At 72.9% G+C, this 19547-nt stretch overlaps 5 protein-coding genes across 10 annotated transcripts in view; 1 reads left to right on the top strand and 4 right to left on the bottom strand.

Annotated features, from left to right (window-relative positions):
* Positions 1–784: 784 nt before the first annotated feature.
* Positions 785–4899, bottom strand: SUOX (sulfite oxidase). The gene is made up of 4 exons (XM_074929747.1): positions 3115–4899; positions 2892–2934; positions 2663–2810; positions 785–2316 (listed from the first exon to the last, which is right to left on the bottom strand). Exons 2-4 carry the CDS (start codon positions 2921–2923, stop codon positions 886–888), a joined length of 1611 nt encoding a protein of 536 aa, XP_074785848.1. The 5' UTR covers positions 2924–2934; positions 3115–4899; the 3' UTR covers positions 785–885.
* A 128-nt stretch (positions 4900–5027) lies between these two features.
* On the bottom strand, positions 5028–10825 carry RAB5B (RAB5B, member RAS oncogene family). Of its 3 annotated transcripts, none has more exons than XM_074929753.1 (6): positions 10748–10825; positions 6485–6760; positions 5977–6128; positions 5724–5846; positions 5556–5649; positions 5028–5420 (listed from the first exon to the last, which is right to left on the bottom strand). In XM_074929753.1, the coding sequence occupies exons 2-6, from the start codon at positions 6648–6650 to the stop codon at positions 5305–5307; spliced, it is 651 nt and encodes a 216-aa protein (XP_074785854.1). In that variant the 5' UTR covers positions 6651–6760; positions 10748–10825; the 3' UTR covers positions 5028–5304. The 3 variants fall into 3 exon arrangements, with proteins under 3 accessions (XP_074785854.1, XP_074785853.1, XP_074785855.1); XM_074929752.1 differs by having other exon boundaries at positions 6485–6763; positions 10748–10817; XM_074929754.1 differs by lacking the exon at positions 10748–10825 and adding an exon at positions 7686–7709.
* Positions 10826–11728: 903 nt separating this feature from the next.
* CDK2 (cyclin dependent kinase 2) lies at positions 11729–14290 on the bottom strand. 4 transcript variants are annotated; one of them, XM_074929748.1, is made up of 7 exons: positions 14175–14290; positions 14001–14078; positions 13628–13748; positions 13349–13519; positions 13167–13268; positions 12456–12659; positions 11729–12369 (listed from the first exon to the last, which is right to left on the bottom strand). In XM_074929748.1, exons 1-7 carry the CDS (start codon positions 14288–14290, stop codon positions 12265–12267), a joined length of 897 nt encoding a protein of 298 aa, XP_074785849.1. In that variant the 3' UTR covers positions 11729–12264. The 4 variants fall into 4 exon arrangements, with proteins under 4 accessions (XP_074785849.1, XP_074785850.1, XP_074785851.1 ...); XM_074929749.1 differs by lacking the exon at positions 13167–13268; XM_074929750.1 differs by lacking the exon at positions 13349–13519.
* Positions 14291–15595: 1305 nt separating this feature from the next.
* Positions 15596–19411, top strand: PMEL (premelanosome protein; the record flags this gene model as incomplete). The annotated part of the gene is made up of 11 exons (XM_074929572.1): positions 15596–15686; positions 16688–16816; positions 16894–17040; positions 17120–17260; positions 17359–17520; positions 17624–18019; positions 18122–18391; positions 18498–18773; positions 18865–18949; positions 19050–19252; positions 19329–19411. Coding segments are annotated over exons 1-11 (1956 nt in total), but the record flags the coding sequence as incomplete, so codon positions are not given.
* The window catches only part of DGKA (diacylglycerol kinase alpha), a 2785-nt gene continuing 2648 nt past the window's right edge, over positions 19411–19547 (bottom strand). The window contains exon 8 of the mRNA XM_074929425.1: positions 19411–19435. Coding sequence (XP_074785526.1) covers positions 19411–19435 — 25 coding nt within the window. The remainder of the gene's footprint in view (positions 19436–19547) is intronic.

The following is a 19547-nucleotide window of genomic DNA, read 5'->3' as shown; positions in this document are numbered from 1 at the left end:
GCCGCCGGGAGGGGGGCGCCGCGGCCGCCATGGGCCGGCACGGGGGGGCTCAGCCGAGCGCCGGCGCATCGAGCGGGGCCGCCCAAGGGCGGGCAGCGGAGCGCCGAGAGCGCCGAGCGGAAAGGGAGCGGGGAGGGACGGGGCGGGGGGGGGGGAGCGCCGAGGGCATCGATGGACCCCAGGGGGGGCTCGAGCGGGGGCCGCAATCGATAGCCGATAGCCGGTCATCGATGGGCGGTCATCGGTAACGGAGCCGGCGGCAGCGACGACGCACCGAGAGGGACCGAGGGGGGTTGGGGGGCCCACGGGGGCGGGAGGCCGCAGTGCCGGGGGGCTGCGGGGTCGGGGGGGGCCGTGAGGGCGCTGCGGGGGGGGGGGCGGCGGGAATATCCCAGGGAGGGTCCTGGGGGGTCCCGGGGGCTGGAGGGTGACGGCGAGAACCCCACAGGGGCGGGGGGTTATTTAGGGTCATAAAGGTCCCACGGGGTCACAGGGGGGTCCCACAGAGTTGGGGGTTACGTGGGGTCACCAGGGTCCCGTGGGGTCGGGGGTCCCGTGAGGTCACAGGGTCCTGTGGGGTCAGGGGGTCCGGGGGGGTCACAGGGTCCTGTGGGGTCAGGGGGTCCCGGGGTCACCTGGGGACAGGGGCAGCCGCGCTGTGCAGTGGGGGGGGGGGGGGGGCTGTGGGGTCCCCCGGGGCCTCTCCCCACCCCATTGCAACCCCCCCCCCCGTCCCGCTACGCGGACGCTGCCCCCGCCCCACCCCAGGAAACCGCCGAGTCCATAAAACTGCGCAATCTTTATGGAGCCACTTTCACACGTCGGGGGCCGTAAAACGCGGCGACCTTCGAGCGGCCGCGGGCGAGCGGGGAAAGCTGCCGGCGCTCAGCGGGTGACGGTGACGCGGACGCGGTGCCAGGCGTTGCTGAGGACCCCGCGCAGGTTCCAGATGGGCGCCACGGTGTCGGGCTGGACGTTGTAGCTGCCGTCCACCGCCTTGCAGACGATCTCCAGCTCGGCGCCCGCCGCCACCGGCGCCTCCAGCTCCCACAGCACCCAGGCCCAGGCGCGCCCCGGTGCCGGCCGCTCGCCCGCCAGCCGTGCCACGCGCCAGGTCCGGCCGCCGTCCAGCGAGACGTCGACCCGCACCACCTCCCGCCCGCCGCCGCTCCAGGCGTAGCCCTTCACCGTCAGCTCCCCCGCGGGCACCGCCGCGCCGGGGCGCGGGTGGGTGATGGCCGACTGCACCGGCAGCTCCTGGATGGCGGGCGCCGTCGTGTAATCCACCGTGTCCCAGTCCACGGAGGGGCAGAAGCCCTTGTAGTCGTTGCGCTGCCAGTGGCTGGGGCTCTCGGCCGGGCTGACGGCCACGCGCTGCACCCACTTGACGCTGCGGGCGCCCACCACGCCGGGCACCACCACGCGCAGGGGGAAGCCGTGGTCGCGCGGCAGCTCCTCGCCGTTCATCTCGTAGGCCAGCAGCACGTCGGCGGCCGGGCTGAGGGCGCGGCCGTAGGGGATGGAAGCGCCGTAGGGAGCCCCCCCGACGTCGGTGTCCAGCCCCTCGAAGCAGACGTGCCACTCGCCCTCCCGCTCCTCGGCGAAGCCGGCGTGCAGCAGGACGTCGCGCAGCCGCGCGCCGCCCCAGCGGGCCGTGCTGATGGCCCCGATGTCCCACGCCAGCCCCTTGACGGGGCGGACGCGGCTCATCTCGGTCCGGCGGTTGCCGGCGCACTGCAGCGTGGCCGTCACCTCGTGCTTGGGGAAGCGGCTGCGCAGCTCGGCCAGCGACAGCGAGAGCGCCCGGCCCCCCGGGCCCTCCACCCGCAGCCGGTAGGAGCCGGGGTCCACCGCCGGCACCGGCAGGTGGTTCCGGGTGAAGAAGAGCTCGTTGGGCGTCAGGAAGCGCTCGGCCAGCAGCTCCGCCGGCGGCTCCGCGTTAAACGGCTTCTGGCTGTTGACGCGCAGCGCGGGGTGCCGGGGGGGGTCCCCGGCGAAGGGGTCCTGGGCGGCGTCGGGGGCCGGCGGTGCCTCCTCGGGGCTCAGCTCCCCCACCTTGTACTCCCGCAGCAGCTCCAGGACGTGCGGCTGGTTGTGGACGGCGTAGAGGGCCCAGAAGGGCTCCAGGGGCCCCCCCGCCGCCAGCAGCAGCTTGTCGGCCCCCCCGGGGTGCAGCTCCACGAAGTCGGTGACGTCGAAGACCTCGGTGCCGTGGGTCACCCAGACGCGGTCCCGGGGGGAGCGGTGCCGCCCCACCTCCTCCCGCGTGTACTGGGGGTAGCGGGGGGCGGGGGGGGCCTGGGCCGCCTGGGCCACCTGGGGGACCCCGGTCCCGTCAGCGGGGAGCGCTGCACCCCGGCCCCCCCCCCCATCACCCCAAAAAAAAACCGGCCCCCCGGGGCAGGGACCCGCAGCCGGCGCGGGGGGGGACGTGGCACCCGCTGTCCAGAGCGTTTCCCGGTGCTGCCCCCCCCGGTGCCGCCCCCCGGGGGCCCCGGTGCCACGTGTCCCCTCCCGCGGTGTCTCCGTCCCAGAGAAGGACCCGGGGCTGTCCCCGCGCCCCCCCCGGCCCCGGAGGACCGGGGCATCCCGGTGCTGCCCCCCCGGGGCCGGGATCTCACCGTCCCGGGGTTTGTCCCCCCCCCGCCCCGTTCCCGCTCACCCGCCGCCGCCGCTCTCCGTAGGCCAGGACAGCTCCGAGGCCCAGCAGCGCCGCCAGCACCGGGGCCGCCCCCCGGGGTCCCCCCGCGACCGGGCTCCCGGGGGCGACGCGGGAGGAGGCGCGACGGGGCAGCGGCAGCGGCGGGAGCCTGCGGGGAGAGCGGAGCTGAGAGCGGCGCGGGGCGGGGGGGGGCGGCGGCACCGGGGACCCCCGACGGGGCGGCTCCTACCTGCGCCCGGTGAGGGCTCGGAGCAGCAGCATCGCGGCGGCACCTGGGCGGGAGAGAGTGGCTGGGCCGGGCGCCGGTAACGGGCGCCGGTAACGGGCACCGGGGGAAGCCCCCGCGGCCCCGGGGAGGGTGGGAGAGAGAGCCGGGGACCCGCGCGGGGCACCCCCGCCCCTCGCCGCTGCGCCCCCCCCCAGCCGCGATCCCGGTTCATCCCGCCGCGCACCTGCGTTACGGCTCCGGTACCGCGACCTCCGGCCCGGCTCTGCCTCTTTAAGAGAGGGGCGATGGGCGTGGCCTCGGCGGCGGGGGCGAGCCCACGGGCCACGCCCCCTCCCGGGCCCAGAGGGGCGGCGCGGGCGGGGCTTAAACCTGCAGCGCGAGGGGTCCGCCGGAGGGGCGGGGCTTAAAGGGGCAACAGCAGCGGGGGGCTTAAAGGGGCAACGGCGGATTTAAAGGGCCAGCGCCGCCACCGGGGGCTCGCCGCCCCCCGCGGGCAACCGGCGTCTGTCCCGCCGCTCTCCGCGGGCGGCGGCCAACACCCGCGGGCCCACGCCCCGCTGGCCGCCCCGATAAGCGTTATCGGGGCAGGGCTGGGGCCGCGCACCGGCTGTTGGCACCGGGCAGGAACCGGGGGAAGGTGGTTTCTAAGTCAACAACCCCGGCCCCCCCCCGGCCCCCCGAAATCCCTCCCTGAGCACACACGAGATTTTTGTTTTGTTTTGTTTTCCCTTCCTTTTCTGTCGTTTGGTTTTTACTTACATTAAATACATCGGTAAATCGGCGGTTGAGTTCTGTTACCATGATTGTTATTTAAATGTAAGGGAGGAGCTTTCTCAAAGGCAAAAAAAAGAAAAAAAAAAATCAGAGAAGCAGAAGGAAAAAAAATAAAATAATAAAAAAAAAAGGAGTGAGAAGAAAAGCTGCAGTGTCCCCATTTGGTCCAGGGTGGGATGGTGGGGGGCGTTGGGGTCACCACGGGGGGGGGGGGGGCAATGGGGTGCCCAGCCCCGCTCCCCCCAGTCCCGGGTTAAATACGAGTCCCCGATACGAGGGGGGGGGTCGGGGGGGCTCCGCCACCACCAGAAGACACAACCGTGGCCCCGTGCCGGGGGCAGCCAGACCCTCCCCGGGTGGGGGGGGCGTCTGAGTGGGGGCTCTGACCCGCGGAGGGGCGGGGGGGGCTTCATACGAGACGGGTCCCTCCGCCCCACGGTGCCGAGGGGGGGGCCCACGCTGACCCCCGGCCCTGGGGGCTCCCCAGAGCCCCCCCCCCCACAGGCACGTCCCCCCGAGGGCGCTGGGAGCGACAGGATCCGGGGTCCCGTACCGGGGGGTCCCCGCTCCCGGGTGAGCCCCTGTGCGGCAGCACCCTGACCGGAGGCACCGGCCTGCCCCCGGGGGGGGCTCTGCGGGACCCCCCTCGGCTGCCGGCACCGACCGACGGCGCCTGGTGACGCCCCGACCGAGGGTCCCTCGAGCCCCGACACCTCGGGGGAAGCAAAAACGAACCCAAAGCAGCGCGGTGCCGCCTCCCCCCGCCGGCTCGGGCCCAGCAGGACCCGGGGGGGGGAAAAACCGACCAAAAACCAACCAAGGTGCGTCTGAACGGGACATTTCCGTGACTAAAGTGCAAACCAGAGACAGCCCTCGCCCGCTGCCGGCCCGGGGGGGGGGACGAACCATGGAGCAAGAGGAGAAATCGGGGGGTTCGTTGCCTCGGTAACGGCGGAGGGTGACCCGCGGCGTCACCCCGCTGCCCCCCACAAAACTCCCAGGCACTTCCGATCCTCCAGCAAAAAAAAAAAAAGGCCACCTAGGAAACAAGGACACTGCAGCTTTCCTCCCGCCCACCCCGACAGCCAAACAAGAAGAAAGAGAAGGGGGAAAAAAAAAAAAAAGAAGAAAAAAAAAAAAAAAGTAAAAAGAAATCCACGACAGACCACCTCGGAAAAATCCCGCGTTTTCCGGGGGTCTCCGGTTCCAGAGCAGGAACCTCCGAGGCCGACGGTGGCACCTCCTGGGGCCTCTCCCCGCCCCGGGGAAGGGGAGACGGGACGGGGCCCGGATTTACCAAAGCACAGAGGGAGGTGGGAGAGGGAGGAAGATGGAGGGAGGAAAAAAAAAAAAAAAAAAAAATCAGAATATTAGGTCGCTATTTGCACCTATAATACAAAGTGAAGAAGAGTTTGTTTGTCTGGAAGTTAAGTCCCCGGCTGATCTCGTTCCGCTGCCGTCGGGAGGGGGGTGGCGGGTGTCTGGTGGCGGTTTCGAAGCATTAAAAAGTGCAGTTAGAGGGAGCTCTCGGGAGGGTCTCGGTTCAGACGGGGTCTCGGTGCCGTTACGGAGGTGAGGAGGTGGACGGGGATGGAGGTTTTATCTTCGCTCTTCCTCTGGCGCGGGCGGCCGCTGCCCGTTAGTTGCTACAACACTGGCTGCGGCTCTGCTGGCTCTGCTCGTGCAGGTCCACGCCCCGGCTCCGGCCCGCCGCCCCGCTCGTGCTCTGCGGCTCGCTCTTTGGCAGCTTCTTGGCTGCAGGGGGGGGAGATGGGGGAGATGGCGGGAGGGGGCCCGGCGGGACCCCGGGACCACCCCGCGGCTCAGCCCCGGGGGCCGTTTCCCCTCGCGGGGAGCAGCAGCCGCCCCCCTCGCCCCCCGCGGCCTCACCGATGGCCAAGAAGAGATCGTTGACATTCATCGCTGTCTTGGCCGACGTCTCCATGAACAAGAGGCTGTTGTCGTCGGCGTAAGCCTGCGCCTCCTGGAAGAGACCCCGGGTGAGGGGCCGCAGCCCGGCGCGGGGCCGGGGGGGGGCCAAGGCAGCCCCGCACTCACCTCGTACTCCACCATGCGCTTGCTGGCCAGGTCGGCCTTGTTGCCGGCCAGGGCGATGACGATGCTGGGGCTGGCTTGTCGCTGCAGCTCCTTCACCCATGTCTTCGCCCGGGCGAACGTTTCCTATGAGCAGAGCCGGGAACTCGGGGCGAGGCTTCAGGGGACCCCCGGCCCCGGCACGTGCCGCCCCCTCCTCCCCGGGGGAGCCCCCCGGCGGCCGCCAGCCCCCCCCCGAGCCGCGGCGGGGCCCTACCTGGTTGGTGATGTCATAGACCACGATGGCGGCTTGTGCCCCCCGGTAGTACATGGGGGCCAGGCTGTGGTACCGCTCCTGCCCGGCCGTGTCCCAGATCTCAAACTTTACCGTCGTGTCATCCAGGCAGACGGACTGTGTGAGGAACGCCGCTGCCGAGGGGGGGGGAAAGGTGACGTTTGCACCGTGTCAGCCACCCCCGCTGCAGCGGGGGACCCTCCCCGCACCCCCAGCCCGGCCCCGGGAGCGCCCCGAGCCCGCGGCCGGTTCCGGGACCGGGCGGGCGAAGGAGCCCGTTAGTCACATCGTGCAGAGGAAAATAAAAATCAAAATCCCGTCTGCTCCGGGCGAGCAGCGGGGCTCATCGGGGGGCGGGCCAGGGCTCCCGCATCCCACCGGGGCCGCGTGGGGCCCGTGCCCGGAGCACCGGGAGGGGAAACGGCGCCGGCGCGAGGCAAAACCGCGGGGCCCCGGGAGCAGCCGCCGCGGGCGCCGCTGCCCCACTCACCGCCGATGGTGCTCTCCTGGTACTCGTGGAACTGGCCCTTGACGAAGCGCAGCACCAGGCTGGATTTCCCCACCGCCGACTCGCCCAGCAGCACCAGTTTGAACTGACAGATCTTACTGGCTTGGGACTGCCCGTTCGGCCTGGCGGCTCCTCCTCGGCTGGTCATGGCCTGGGTGCTGCTGGCGCCGCCGCGCGCCCTGAGAACCGGGGACCCGGGAAGGCACCGAGGCGTCGGCGCGGGGCAGGGGCTGGGGCTGGCCTTCGCTCCGCTCGGCTCTGCTGGAAGGAGGAGAGAGCCCGTCGGCGCGCTGCGACGCCCCCCGGGTCCCCCCGCAGCGAGATGGGCTCCACCGAGCCTCGGCGGGCAAAGCTCATCTTGCCTCGAGCGACGACACGCGCCCGGTGAGGGGTTATTTCCCCCGGGCCGCGCCCCCCCCGGCCGCTCTGTGCCGGAGGGATTTCACGGAGCAGCAAACTGGTGGGTAGGAGCTAATCCGGGAGCCAGACGGGATGCGAGGAGGCTGGGAGTGAGTCAGCAGTCCTCCCGGTGCTCCCGGCCCTCCCGCTCCCGGCGAGCGGCCCCCGGCCGGGCCGGGCTGCGCCGAGGGGCCGGCAGCGAGCGGCTCGGGGCCCCAACCGCGACGCCGCAACGGCTCCCGCGGCCTCCCCGCCAGGAAACAAACACCCGGCTCTGCCTTCGAGCTCCTCGGCCCCGGGTTGGTTGGTTTGGGCCCCGGGTTCGCTTTGTTTTCCAGGCAGGAGATGGGCGGCAGCGCCGCGGGGGCCGGTGACATCCCCCTCCGGGACGGAGCGCGGGCAGCTCCGGGCTCTCGGGTCTCTGCCCGCTCGCGGCCCCCCAACACCCCCGGGGATGGGCGCTGGGAGAAGAGACAAAACCTGCGGGTCACCAGGCAGCCGGAGTTTCGGTTCACACGCCCAGAGAAAGTGGGAGAAATCGGGATTTGTGTTTTTCTCGAGGAGTTAACCTCTCCCCCTCGCGGACACGCCAGCCCCAAGGTTGCGGAGCCGCGGCAGAGGTTTATCTGCGCCGGCGGGGCCGGGCAGGCGGCGGGACGAGGACGACAGAGCCCAGAACCAACAAGGGGAAAGTTGTTTGTTGCCAGTTCCCCTTCCCCGGAGGACGCCGGCGGGGTAAAACCGGACAAGCCCGGCAGGGAACTCCCGCGGCACCGACACTGACCCGGAGCCCTCCCGCCGCCGCTGCGGCACAGCCCGGCCCGGGGAACGGGAACCCCTCGGCCGCGGGGACGCTGCCTCCCCCCTCCAGCGCCTCGGCGGGACCCGCCTGCCAGGCTCCTGCCAACGCTCTTTGTTTTGATCCAGAAGGGCACCGGGGAGCTCGCGCAGGGTGAAGCCAAGCACGGATGAAGCTCCGGATCGCTCCAGCCAAGCGTTACTCTCACGAGCTTAGAAGCAGGGCTGAATATTTCACAAGTATTTTAACTATTCCGAGCAGAAATCCCCGTCCGGGCCGGTGCCCAGCAGGACCCGCTCCAGCAGCGGCGCTGGGGCACGATGTCAGCTCCAGCCACCCTTGAGCCCCGCAGCACAAGGTGGAGCCCCCCGCATCTCCCCAGGCTCGGTGCTACGCCCTGCCCGGGACGGGGGGACGCAGAGGGACCCACGCAGCGGCCGCAGCTCGGCCCTCGGCCTCCCGCTGCCAGCGGGATCGGCGCCTTCCCCTGCAAATATCACCGAGCGGCGAAGCAACCGCTGCCGGAATCCGCTTTGGGGACGGATCCACCGTGCCCGCTCAGCCCGGCGCTGCCGGGGCCGGTCCCTGCCGCAGGCCAGGAGCCACGGCCACGATCCCAAAGCGGCTCCCTCCCTCCTCATGGCCGCTTCCCTGCCCGCTGCGCCGAGCCCCAGGGCTGTTCCAGCAGCGGCCTGGGGCTCCTGCGAGCGCAGCGGCCGAGGGCACTCGCACACGAGGCAGCGGGGACCCGGCGCCGTCACACCTCCACCGCCCGGGGATTTACAACGCCGGGTCCCCCCGCGCGCCCAGAACCACCCTGCGCTGGGTTACGCGGGAGGAGCCGCCAGGCGCCCGCAGCCGCGGGGCTCCGGCTCGGAGCGGGACGGTCCCGGTGAGCCGCGAGGCCCCGACACACGCAGGGAGCGGCAGCGGCTTCGCTCCGCTGGCAACCGGTGGGCGCAAACCGCAGGTCGCCTTTTCCAGGGCCTCAGGAGCCACCGTGGATCCCTCCACCTGCGGACCCCCAGCATCGCCTGGGTCTCCTCATCCTCCTCCTCGGGACGGCGAGGCGGGAGCTGCAGGGAAAGCTCCGCGTGGAGCGAGGTCCTGGACGGAGCCAGCGCCGGCCCACGGAGCCGTCGGCTCCTGGGAACGCTCCGGGGTTTGCAAAGAAACGGCCCCGTCCTCACCCCCGCCTCGCTGAGCGGGACCCCGAGGCTCCCCCCGGGCACGGCCGGCCCTGGAAGGAGCCGCTCCGGAAGGTACAATCACCCGAATTCCCCTTCCCGCAGGCAAACCCGGGCTTTGGGGCATCAGAAGATCCAGAGACTCCCAAAAGCACCAGAGATTCCCACTAAAACATCGCGGCGCCAGGTGAAAGTTGACCGTACGTCGCCCTGCAGGCGCCCGCGGCTATTCCGGGCGCGTTTCCGTGTCATCAGCAATCGCTGCTCGAGCGAGATTTACGGCGCGACGCGGCGAGCACCGGCAACCACGAGCAGGGCTCCACAACCCGCCCCCCCGCCGCGGCGGGGGCTTCCCGGGGCCGAGGGCTGCGCCGGCGGCAGCAAACGGGTCAACCGGTGCCTGCGCGAGGTTCGGGGGGTCCGAGGCCGCTTCGCTCCGTCTCCTCCAAACCGCCCTTCCCGAAGGAGACCCCGCACGCTCCCGCGGCCTCCTCGGCACGCGCCGTCCGGCGGCGTCTCGCCCACCCGCCCGCGGCACCGGGACCGCTGAGCCCCGCGGCGGCTGGGCCGGGAGAAGGGGCCATCGGAGCGGAGGGTTGCAACAGCCCGTCTGGGCTAACTGCTTTCCTGTTGCCAGCGAGACTTTTCCTATGTCCCAATCGCGCTCGAGCAACCACCCAGAGGCGCGCGGGGGCTCGGCGCGGACTCGCCCAGCCGGTGCTGGGGTGCGGGGGGGTTCCCCGTTAAAGGGGGAGCCCCCGGTTTCAGGCAGCTCGTGCCGGGGGAGCAAACCTGAGGCACCTGCCGAGGAGCGCCGTACGATCTCGTCCCGTCGTTCGGGATCTCTCTTAACGAAATATCGAGGTCTCGCGATTCCGTCAGCCCCGTGCCGGTGCGCTGCCGCGGAGGACGGCGCAGACACGACTCTCCCCCGTGGCACAGGCGGGTCCCGGCCACGCGCCGTCCCCCCACGCTTCGCCCGCTCAAGGCCGCCCCGGCGCGGGTTCGCCTCCTCCCGGGAGGGATCCGGGCTCCGGTGCGGAGCCGCCGCTGGCTGCAGGTTCTCGGTACAACCGGTCCCTCGGAAAGGGGAACCGGGGCTGCCCGGCGGGTCCGGAGCAGAAATCGGTGGGACCGTTGTAGGGGCGGGAGGGAGCTGCGGGAGAGGGGCAGCCCCAGGCGGGGCGCCGGGGCCTCTCCCGGCTCACCTGGACGCTCACGCACCCACCGGGACGGTTCGGCCTCGCCGGGCGGGACCCGCGGCTGCTCCTCGGGGTCCCAAAGGGCTTCCCGGCCCCTTCGCCCGGACTGCGGCGAGGGCCTGATCCCGCACCGGGGGCCGCGACCACAGACGCTCCGTCCCGGGGGCACGGGCACGGCAGCACCGGAGGCCTCTGCAGCAGCGGGACGCCGCGGACCGACGTTGCCCGCTCCGGCGCCTCGGGGGGGACCCCGCAGCCCCTCCCGAGGGGACCCGGCCGCGGCAGCCCCGTCTCCGCGGGCCAGGGGAGCCCCGGCGGGCGGGGAGGGGGCGCAGACCCCGCAGCGGGGCCGGGGCCGCCCCAGGCGGGAGCGGCGGGGCCCTGGGTCGCCCCGCGGCCGCTCCCCCCCCGCAGAAGGGGCTCAGGCCCCCAGGAGCTTCGGGGGGGGGATCCCGGCGCTCCCGCTGCCCCGAGCGAGGCCGCCGCCAGCCCGCTGCGGGGACACGGCCCCGGCCCCACCGCCCGGAGCCCCCGGGGGGGGCACCCGCCGCCCGCCGCCCCCCCGAGCTCTGCCCGGGGGGTCCCCGCCCGCCTCAGCCCCCCCCGGCGCCCCGAGTCCCGCCCGGCGCTCCCGCGGCCGCCGCCGCCCCCCCGGTACCTCGGCGCCCGGCCCGGCCCTCCCGTCGCGGCCCCCAAGCGCACAAACAGCGGCTCAACCAAACCCTCCTGCCGAGGGCGGGAGTAAGGAGCGGCTCCGCCAATCGGCGGCGAGAAGCGGGGCCTCTTCCTCTCCGTTGGGCCAATGGGGAAGTCAAGGGCCCGCCCCGCTTAGGAAAACCAATCGGCGGAAGAGAGTGGACGGATGGGCAGTAGTTTGGCCAATAGGAATGAGGAGAGCCGTCGCTAATGGCCGCGGGGAACGTCATGAGGGAGGAGCTTAGAGTGAGTGACGGGGCATGAAGCCAACGGGAGGCGCCGCCACGCGGGAGGGCGGCACCAACAACAAATAAGGTGACCTGAGGGGGAGGTCCGCCACAGATAGAGGGACCAATCGGAGCGCAGGAAGCTGCCACACCACCCAATCACAGGGCAGAAGTGTCCCGACCAGCCAACCCGAGGCCAGCGGCGCCATGAGTGACGCTGATTCGGGGCGGTGCCTGATGGGAGGTGCCTCCCGTGACTGACAGCCCAGGAGGCCGCTGGGAGCCGCGACCTGTGACCCCTCCGGCGGCCGCTCCGCTTCCTGAATGCGACCACGCCCACGCGGCGGGGGCGCGGCGGCGCCCGGCCCAACCAATAGCGGCGCTCCAGGGCGAGGGTGGGCGGGGCCACGCAAGGGCGGGGCTGGGGCGGGGCCAGGCGCGGGGAGCCCCGCCGGGGGGGGGGTTGGGCTATAATGGAGCCCCGGGGGGGCGGGGGGGGCCTATAGCGGGAGCGGAGCGGCCACAGGGGGCGTATGGGGGGGCCCGGGGGGGGCTGATGCGGGAGACCCCGGGGGGTGACGGTGACGCGGCCCCGGCCCCCCCCACGCCCCCCCAAGAGCAGGCGCAGACACGGGAGTTTGATGTTCGTACGAAATTGCAGAAATTACAAAAATCAGCGAGAAAACCGCGGGGGGGGCGCGGGGGGGCACCGGAGCCTGAGCGAGGCGATGGGGGGGGGTGGTCAGGGGACATGCTCGGGGGGGGGGGGGGAGCCCCCATCACACCCCACAACCCCCCCAGGGCTTCACCCCCCGCTGTGCCGCGATGAGGAGGATGAGGATGGGGGGGACGAAGGTGCTCACACACCCCCCCCCGCCCCGTGCCACCCCCAGGGGGGGCCCCTGGAGGGGCCTTAAGTGCCAAAAGTCCGGGCGGGGGGGCAGGGGGGGGGGTCTCACTGCGCTGGGGGGCGGCGGAGCAGGATGTGGGACCCCTCCCTGTCCCGGGCAGGGGGGTCGGGGCCTCAGCAGCCACGGGGGGGGCACAGCCCAGGGCAGGAGGGAGGCACGGGGGGGTCCTCAGCCCCCCACCGCTGCGTCCCCGGTGACGGAGGCTCCTTGCGGGAGGGGGGACACTGTGGGGGGGGGCAGCCCCCCCCCTTCCGCAGCGTCGGGCTGCAGGCAGCTGCCTGTCCCCACCTTCAGTTGCCCGCCAGAGGCCGGGGGGGGGCTGCGGGGGGGTCCCCGTCTTCTCAGAGCCGCAGGTGGGGGACAGCCCGGGTGACGTCGCGGAAGAAGGGGTGTCCCAGCGCCGCCTTGGCCGAGATCCGCTTGTTGGGGTCGTAGTGCAGCATTTGCTGAGGGGGGGGGGGAGAGGGATCAGTGACGGGGGTGGGGGGGTGTCCCCATCGCGCGTGTCCCCCCCCACGTGCCCCTCGCTCACCGCCAGCAGCTTCCGTCCCTCCTCGTCCAGGGGGGGCACCACCTTGCCGAAGTCCTGCCGGGCCCACTTGGGGAAGCTGGGCTTGTAGTCGGGCATGGCCGTGACGCCGGGCCAGGCCGCCTCGTCCGGCGTCCCCAGCGTGCGGAAGATGCGGAAGAGCTGATCGATCTCCGAGTCCCCGGGGAACAGCGCGCGCCGGGTGATCTGGGGGGGGGGCAGCGGGGGGGTGTGGGGCTGCCCCCGACCTACCCCGTGACGGGGCGGCCGGTTGCGCCCCGGGACGGTCGGTTCTTTTCATGCCGAAGTCGCGGCCGGGCGGCCCCCCCCCGCCCCGCCGTCCCACCCCGGGGTGGGGAGACACGCGGCCCCCACCCCGTGAGCGCTCACACCGGCCCCTCGTGACCGGCCCGGCTGCGGCGGCGGGTCCCGGTTGCCCCCCCGGGGCGATGCGGTTGGCCGCGTGACGCAGAGCCTGGAGCGGGGCGGGGCGTTCACATGACGCCCCCCCCTCAGCACCCACAAAGCCCCTTTATTCCCCGGGCGCCAACCCCGCGCCCCGGTGACGTCAGGGGAGCCGCGGCGTCACCCCGGGGACACAGAACCGTGTGTGTGTCCCCCCCCCCCCGCGCCACGGCGGGTCTGAGCGCACCGGGGACCCCGCTGTCACCCCGGGGGGGGGTCGGGGGGGCCCGTCCCCGCGCTGTCACCCACCATCTCAGCGAAGATGCAGCCCAAGCTCCAGATGTCGACGGCCGTCGAGTAGTACTTGCAGCCCAGCAGGATCTCGGGCGCGCGGTACCAGAGCGTCACCACCTGCCGCCGCGGGGACAGCGATGGGCAACCGCGTCGCGCGTTTGCGTGCGCGCGCCCCCCCCGGCCCCCCCAGCGCCCACCTCGTGGGTGTAGGTGCGCACGGGCACCCCGAAGGCGCGGGCCAGGCCGAAGTCCGCCAGTTTGATGGCGCCGTCGGCGTTGATGAGCAGGTTCTGGGGCTTGAGGTCGCGGTGCAGCACGCGGTGCGCGTGGCAGAAGGCCAGGCCCTGCAGCAGCTGGAACAAGTAACTCTGCGGGGGGAGAAACGGGGACACGGGGGGTGTCTCAGCAAAGACAGGACCCCCCCCCCGCGCTGTGGGGAACGCTGGGGTGACCCCCCCCCCCCCGCCGCGAAGCACCTTGATGAGGGGGAGGGCGATGCCGCTGATGGACGAGGAGTCCATGAACTTCTTCAGGTCCTGGTGCAGGAACTCGAACACCAGGTAGAGCTTGTTCTCCGTGTGGATCACGTCCAGCAGCCTGGGGGAGCGGGAGCGCCTGGACCCCCCCTCCCCGAAACGGCCGCGGCCCCCAGCCGCAGCTCCGCATCGCCTCGGGGGGGGGGCCTGCAGGCCCGGGGGGGCTCCCCACAGCCCCTTTCCCTCAGCACAGCAGAGCTCCCCCCGCCGATGTCACCCACACACACACGCCCCCCGCCGTGTCCCCCCCCAATGTCACCCCCACACCCCCCCCCCCGCGCCGTGTCCCCCCCCACGCCCCCCCCGCGCTCACTTGACGATGTTGGGGTGGTTGAGCTCCTTCAGCAGGGAGATCTCCCGGATCGCGGTGCTGGGGACGCCCTCGGTCTCCCTGCGGGGGAGGCGGGTGAGACCCGGGACCCCCCCCTCGGTGTGTGTGTCCGTGTGTGTCCCCCCCCCCCCGGTGCCCCCCCCCGTCGCCACTTACGTGTCCAGGCGGATTTTTTTGAGGGCCACCACCTCCCCCGTGACCTTGTTCCGGGCCTTGTACACGACGCCGTAGGTGCCCTCCCCGATCTTCTCCACCTTCTGGAAGTTCTCCATGGGGGGGGGCCGGCGGGGGGGGGGGGGGCAGCCCCCGGTGGGGGGGGGGGGGACACGGGACACACGGGACGGGACCCCGAGCCGGTGGGGGAGGGAGGGGGGTGCCCGGAGGGGCCGGGGGGGGGTCCCCGGGGGGGGCGGGGAAGGGGGGTCCGGGGCGGGTGGAACGATCGCGGCCGCCGCTTCCCCCCCGCGAGCAACAATGTTGGGGCGGCCCCGCCCGCGCCGCTTCCCGCCTTCCGCTGGCCACGCCCCCCGCCGCACTCTGATTGGCCGCGCCGGAGGTGACGTGCGGGTGCGGGAGGTGACGTAACGGGCGCGGGAGATCCCTTAAAGGGACAGGAGCGACGGGAGCAGACGCGCGGAAGCGGGGGGGCGATCCCGGCGGCGGGGGTCCTGGGGATGGGGAATGGGGCTGGACACCCCCCACACCCCCCCCCCGGGGGGCACCGCGGGAAGCGTCCCCCGGAATCAGCCCCACGGGGCGGGGGGGGCGACCCACGGGCACGGCCCCGCACACACGGGGGGGCCCCCCCGGGTGGGACCTGAAAACACACACACACCCCCCCCCAGCGGGAAAGGTCGGGGTCCCCCTGCGCGAGCGGGGTGGGGGTCCCTGTGTACGGACGGGATTGGGGTCCGCCCCTCTGTGTGTGGGATCGGGGGGGGTGTCCCCCCCCCCGGCTGCAGTGTGGGGGTCCCCGTGTGGGTACAGCACCGGGGTGTCCCCCCCCATGTGTACAGGATTGGGGTCCCCCTGCGCGCCTGCAGCATCGGCCCCCCCCGTGTGTGCGGGATCGGGGTGTCCCCCCCCCACCGGCGTGTGTACGGGATCGGCCCCCCCCCCCCCCCCCCCGCGTGTGTGAGGGATCGGGGTGACCCCCCCGTGTGCGGGATGGGGGTCCCTGTCTGTGGGCAGGGTCGGGGTCCCCCCCCGTAGGCTCCCCCCCCCCGCACAACGGGGTGACCCGGGCGCGTTGGGTGGCCCCGACCCCTCGCTGGGACCAAATCCGTGACCACCGGGAGGGTGCTGAGCGCGGGGCGGGGGGGGTCAGCACCCCCCATTCCCCCCCCCTCCAAGCTGGGGGGGTCCCTGAGTCCCCCCCGAGTCGTGTGTCCCCCCCCCACACCCGGGGCAGAGCCGGAGCGTGTGACCGGGGCCGGGGGGGCGCACACACGTGTCCCCACGCAACTCAACTGGGGGGGGCCGGGGGTGCCCCCCCCCGTTTTGGGGTGGGATTATGCAAATGAGAGCCCCTTCAAATCCCCCCGGCCCGGCCGCTGCCTCCTCGCCGGCGCCCGAACGCGGGGGGAGACGAGGCCGGGGGGAGCATGGGGGTGCGCGGGGCCTTGGCGGCGCTGGGGACCCTCCTGGTCCTGGCTGCGGCGCAGCAGCGTGAGTGGGGTTCGGGGGGGGGGGGGATTGATTTGGGGGGTCCTGGCTGGGGCGGGTCCGTCCCCACCACCCTGAGGATTACGGACACCCCCACGCCCCCCCAAAATCGCACCGGGAGCAGGATGAGACCCCCCTGATCCCCTGGGTGGGGGCTGCTTGGAGGCCACGGGGGGGGCTCGTCGTGGGGTCCCCAACTTCTGTGGGATGGGGGGGGCGCCTACAGCCCTCTGGGAGCAGGGTGGGATTTGGGGGTCCCCCCACCCTGCAAATAGGGTCCCCATTTGTCTTTGAGATGCGGGGGGGGCACCCACAGCCCTCTGGGAGCGGGGTGGGATTTGGGGGTCCCCCCACCCTGTAAATAGGGTCCCCAGTTGTCTTTGAGATGCGGGGGGGGGCACCCACAGCCCTCTGGGAGCGGGGTGGGATTTGGGGGTCCCCCCACCCTGTAAATAGGGTCCCCAGTTGTCTTTGAGATGCGGGGGGGGCACCTACAGCTCTCTGGGAGCGGGGTAGGATTTGGGGGTCCCCCCGCTCTGTACACAGGGACAACACCCCCCCCCCATTTATCTGTGACCGAGGGGACCCAGCAGGGACCCATCAGCCCCCTTTTGGAGTGGGGGGACCCCAGCAGCCCCCCCCCAACCCCAACTCTGCGAGTGTGGGGCCACGAGGGAGACGCTGGGGGCCGCCTCAGCTGAGAGTCACATGAAAAGGCTTTGGGCAGCGCCGGGCGCCATGTGACGGGGCTTTACCCCACGCGGGGCCTGGCCCCGTCCCGTCACGTGGCCCTCGGGGTCCCCAAGGGCCCCCCCCACCCAGCCGTAGTTGGGGTGACCCGGCTGTTTGTGTCCCCCGGGGGTGTCACCGTCGGGGTTTCTCGGCGGGGCGCTTGTGCCGCACCCGGAGCGCCCGCGTGGGGTGCGTGTGCGGCACAGCCGCACACGCACCCCACGCGGGCGCTCCGGGTGCCGGGCACCCACCCTCTGACCCTTGTCCCGCAGGACCCGGTGGCCGGAGCCGTGGCGGGATCCAGCCCTGGAGCGGGCGCCCGGCGCCGTTCCGGAGCTGGAACTCGGGGTTGTACCGACCGTGGCAGGAGGAGTCGCGGCAGCAGCGGGATTGTTGGCGAGGTGGGTGCCGGGTACCGGGGTGCTCGTGGTGGCCCTTTGGGTGCCATCCCTGAGCCGCCATCCCTGTCCCTGAGCAGGCGGCGACGTCACCTTCGACATCAGCAACGACGCTCCCACCATGGCGGGGGCTGAGGCCACTTTCTCCATCGCCCTGCGCTTCCCCAGCACCCAGGAGGTGCTGCCCGACGGCCGCGTCGTCTGGGCACGGAACTGCACCCTCAACGGTCGGCGTCCCCCCAAATCCTCCCTCAGCACCCACGCGCCTCCTTTCCCCGTCCCCGCCTCACCCTCTGTTCCCCGCAGGCACCCGCGTCACCCAGGGTGACCTCGTCTTCCCGGAGCCACCGGCCGAGGGCGCGGACGGCGTCTTCCCCGACGGGCAGCCCTTTCCCCCCGGCGCCGGGGGCAAGCGCGGAAAATTCGTCTACGTCTGGTGGACGTGGGGTGAGGATGACACCGAACCCCGATGCGGTCTGGGGGGGTCCCCGAGGCAACGCCTGACCCCCCCCCACAACACCCCCACGTTCCTCCCCGTCCCTCAGGGCGCTACTGGCAGGTGGTGGACGGGGCCGCGTCCCGGCTGACCGTGGGCACGGCGGGGGTGCCCCTGGGCTCCTACACCATGGAGGTCGTCGTCTACCACTACCGCGGCCGCCAGAAGTTCATCCCCATCGGCCACGCCAGCACCCAGTTCAGTATCACCGGTGGGTGCCTGAGGGGGCGGTGCTGGCGGGGGGGGACACCCCGGTGGGACCAGACGAGCTGACGGCGCCCCGTGTCCGTGTGTGTGTGTGTGTGTCCCCCCAGACCAGGTGCCCTTCGCGGTGGACGTGGCGCAGGTGCAGGACGCGGTGGAGGGCGACGGGCGCTTCGTGCGGAACCGCGCCGTGGCCTTCACCGTGCGGCTGCACGACCCCAGCCGGTACCTGCGCGACGCCGACGTCTCCTACTCCTGGGACTTCGGGGACGGGAGCGGGACCCTCATCTCCCGCAGCGCCACCGTCACCCACACCTACCTGGAGGCCGGGTCCTTCGCCGCCCGCCTGGTGCTGCAGGCCGCCATCCCCCTCAGCCCCTGCGGCACCTCGGCCGCCCCCGTCGTGGATCCCACCACCGGGCCGCCGCCGTCGGCGGGACCCACGGCCACGGAGCCCCCCGGCACCACGCCGGGGGGGCAGAGCACCGCCGCGGCGCCCACCACCGGTAAGGGAGCGCGGAGCAGCCCCCCCCTCGCTGCAGGGGTGCCCGGGGGGTTTGGGGTGGCCCCTGCCGGGGGTCCCCTCCTCATCCTCGCTCTGCCGACAGCGCCCGCGACCTCCGACTCGCCGGCGGAGCCCACGGGGGGATCGGCGGCTGCGCCCTCGGGTCCTGCCGTCACCGAGCCCTCGGACCCCGCCAGCACCCAGCCCGTCCTCCTGGCACTCACCACCCCGGCAGATGCTGCTGGTGGAGCCGCGGGTACCGGCCCCGCTACCGCCGTGTCCGTGGCCCCCCTGCTCCTCACCTCGGTGGCCCCGGCCGGGGACGTGCTGGGCACCTCGGCCCCCGCGGCCACGGGGGGAACGGTGGCTGCAGGTGGGTGATTCCCCCGGGGCAGAGGGGAGAGGCCACATCTGGGGGGTTCCCGAGGGTCTGGTGTCCCCCCCCGGCCCTTCTCCAGCCCCTTCCCTGCCTCCTGCAGATGTGGCAACAGCTGGAGCCACGGCGGCAGCTGCAGCGGGAGCCACGGTTGAAGCCACGGCTGGAGCCACAGCGGGAGGAACCGTGGGAGCCACAGCTGTATCCCTGGCTGGAGCCACGGCTGGAGCCACATCTGGAGCCACGGCTGGAGCCACAGCTGTCCCCGACGGCCCGGCCGAGCCGCTGGTGCTGGTGAAGCGCCAGGCCCCCGCGGCCGAGCCCGCCGCCTGCGTCCTGTACCGCTACGGCACCTTCTCCACCCAGCTCGACATCGTCCGTGAGCGCCGGGCCGGGGGGGGCCAGGGGGGGTGTAGGGGGTGTCCGGGGGGGGGGTCAGATCCCGCCCTGACCCCCCCGTCCCGTCGCAGAGGGCATCGAGAGCGTGGCCATCGTGCAGGCGGTGCCGGGGAGCGGCGAGAGCAGCGTGGAGCTGACGGTGACCTGCGAGGGGAGGTGACGGCGCCGGGGGGACGGGGCTGGGGACAGTACCGGGGCTTTGGGGGGGGGGGGGGGTGTGTGTGTGTGCAGCCACCTGACCCCCCCCTGCCCGCAGCCTGCCCGAGGAGGTCTGCACGGTGGTGGCGGACGCCGAGTGCCGGACGGCGCAGACACAGACGTGCTGGGCCGTGGCGCCGGCCCCCGCCTGCCAGCTCGTCCTGCGCCAGGACTTCAACGGCTCCGGCCTCTACTGCCTCAACGTCTCCCTGGCCAACGGCAACAGCCTGGCCGTGGCCAGCACCCGCGTGGCCGTCGGAGGTGGGAGCGGGCCCGCGGGGGGCGCTGGGTGCCGGGGGGGGGCGCTGGGGGGGTGCTGAGCCGCCTCTGCCCGCAGGCGCTGCGCCCGCCGCCGGCAGGACCACGCTCTTCGTGGGGCTGGTGCTGATGGCCGCCGCCGTGGGCACCGCGGCCTACGCCTACAGGTCAGGCGGGGGGGGCAAACTGGGGGGGGGGCACCGTGGTGTGTGTGGGGGGGTTATGGTGGCACAGGGGGTCACTGCGGTGTGGTGGGGGGGTCACCGTGGCACAGGGGGGTCACTGCGGTGTGGTGGGG

Source organism: Athene noctua, chromosome 30, assembly GCF_965140245.1.
Source record: "Athene noctua chromosome 30, bAthNoc1.hap1.1, whole genome shotgun sequence".
NCBI classification, from domain to species: domain Eukaryota; kingdom Metazoa; phylum Chordata; class Aves; order Strigiformes; family Strigidae; genus Athene; species Athene noctua.
Note: the sequence above shows the minus strand (reverse complement) of the source record. Positions and strands in the feature narration are given on the sequence as shown.

Coding starts and splice junctions, on each gene's coding strand:
- RAB5B (XM_074929753.1), bottom strand. CDS start 6,650: ATGACCAGCCGAGGAGGAGCCGCCAGGCCGAACGGGCAGTCCCAAGCC. Junction 5,650..5,723: donor AGCGCATGGTGGAGTACGAG/GTGAGTGCGGGG, acceptor GGTCTCTTCCAG/GAGGCGCAGGCTTACGCCGA. Junction 5,421..5,555: donor CGATCTCTTCTTGGCCATCG/GTGAGGCCGCGG, acceptor CCCCCCCTGCAG/CCAAGAAGCTGCCAAAGAGC.
- SUOX (XM_074929747.1), bottom strand. CDS start 2,923: ATGCTGCTGCTCCGAGCCCTCACCGGGCGCAG. Junction 2,811..2,891: donor CGAGCCCTCACCGGGCGCAG/GTAGGAGCCGCC, acceptor CTCTCCCCGCAG/GCTCCCGCCGCTGCCGCTGC. Junction 2,317..2,662: donor ACGGAGAGCGGCGGCGGCGG/GTGAGCGGGAAC, acceptor GGGGTCCCCCAG/GTGGCCCAGGCGGCCCAGGC.
- CDK2 (XM_074929748.1), bottom strand. CDS start 14,290: ATGGAGAACTTCCAGAAGGTGGAGAAGATCGGGGAGGGCACCTACGGC. Junction 13,749..14,000: donor AACCACCCCAACATCGTCAA/GTGAGCGCGGGG, acceptor CCGCTCCCCCAG/GCTGCTGGACGTGATCCACA. Junction 12,370..12,455: donor AGGGACGGAAGCTGCTGGCG/GTGAGCGAGGGG, acceptor CCCCCCCCTCAG/CAAATGCTGCACTACGACCC.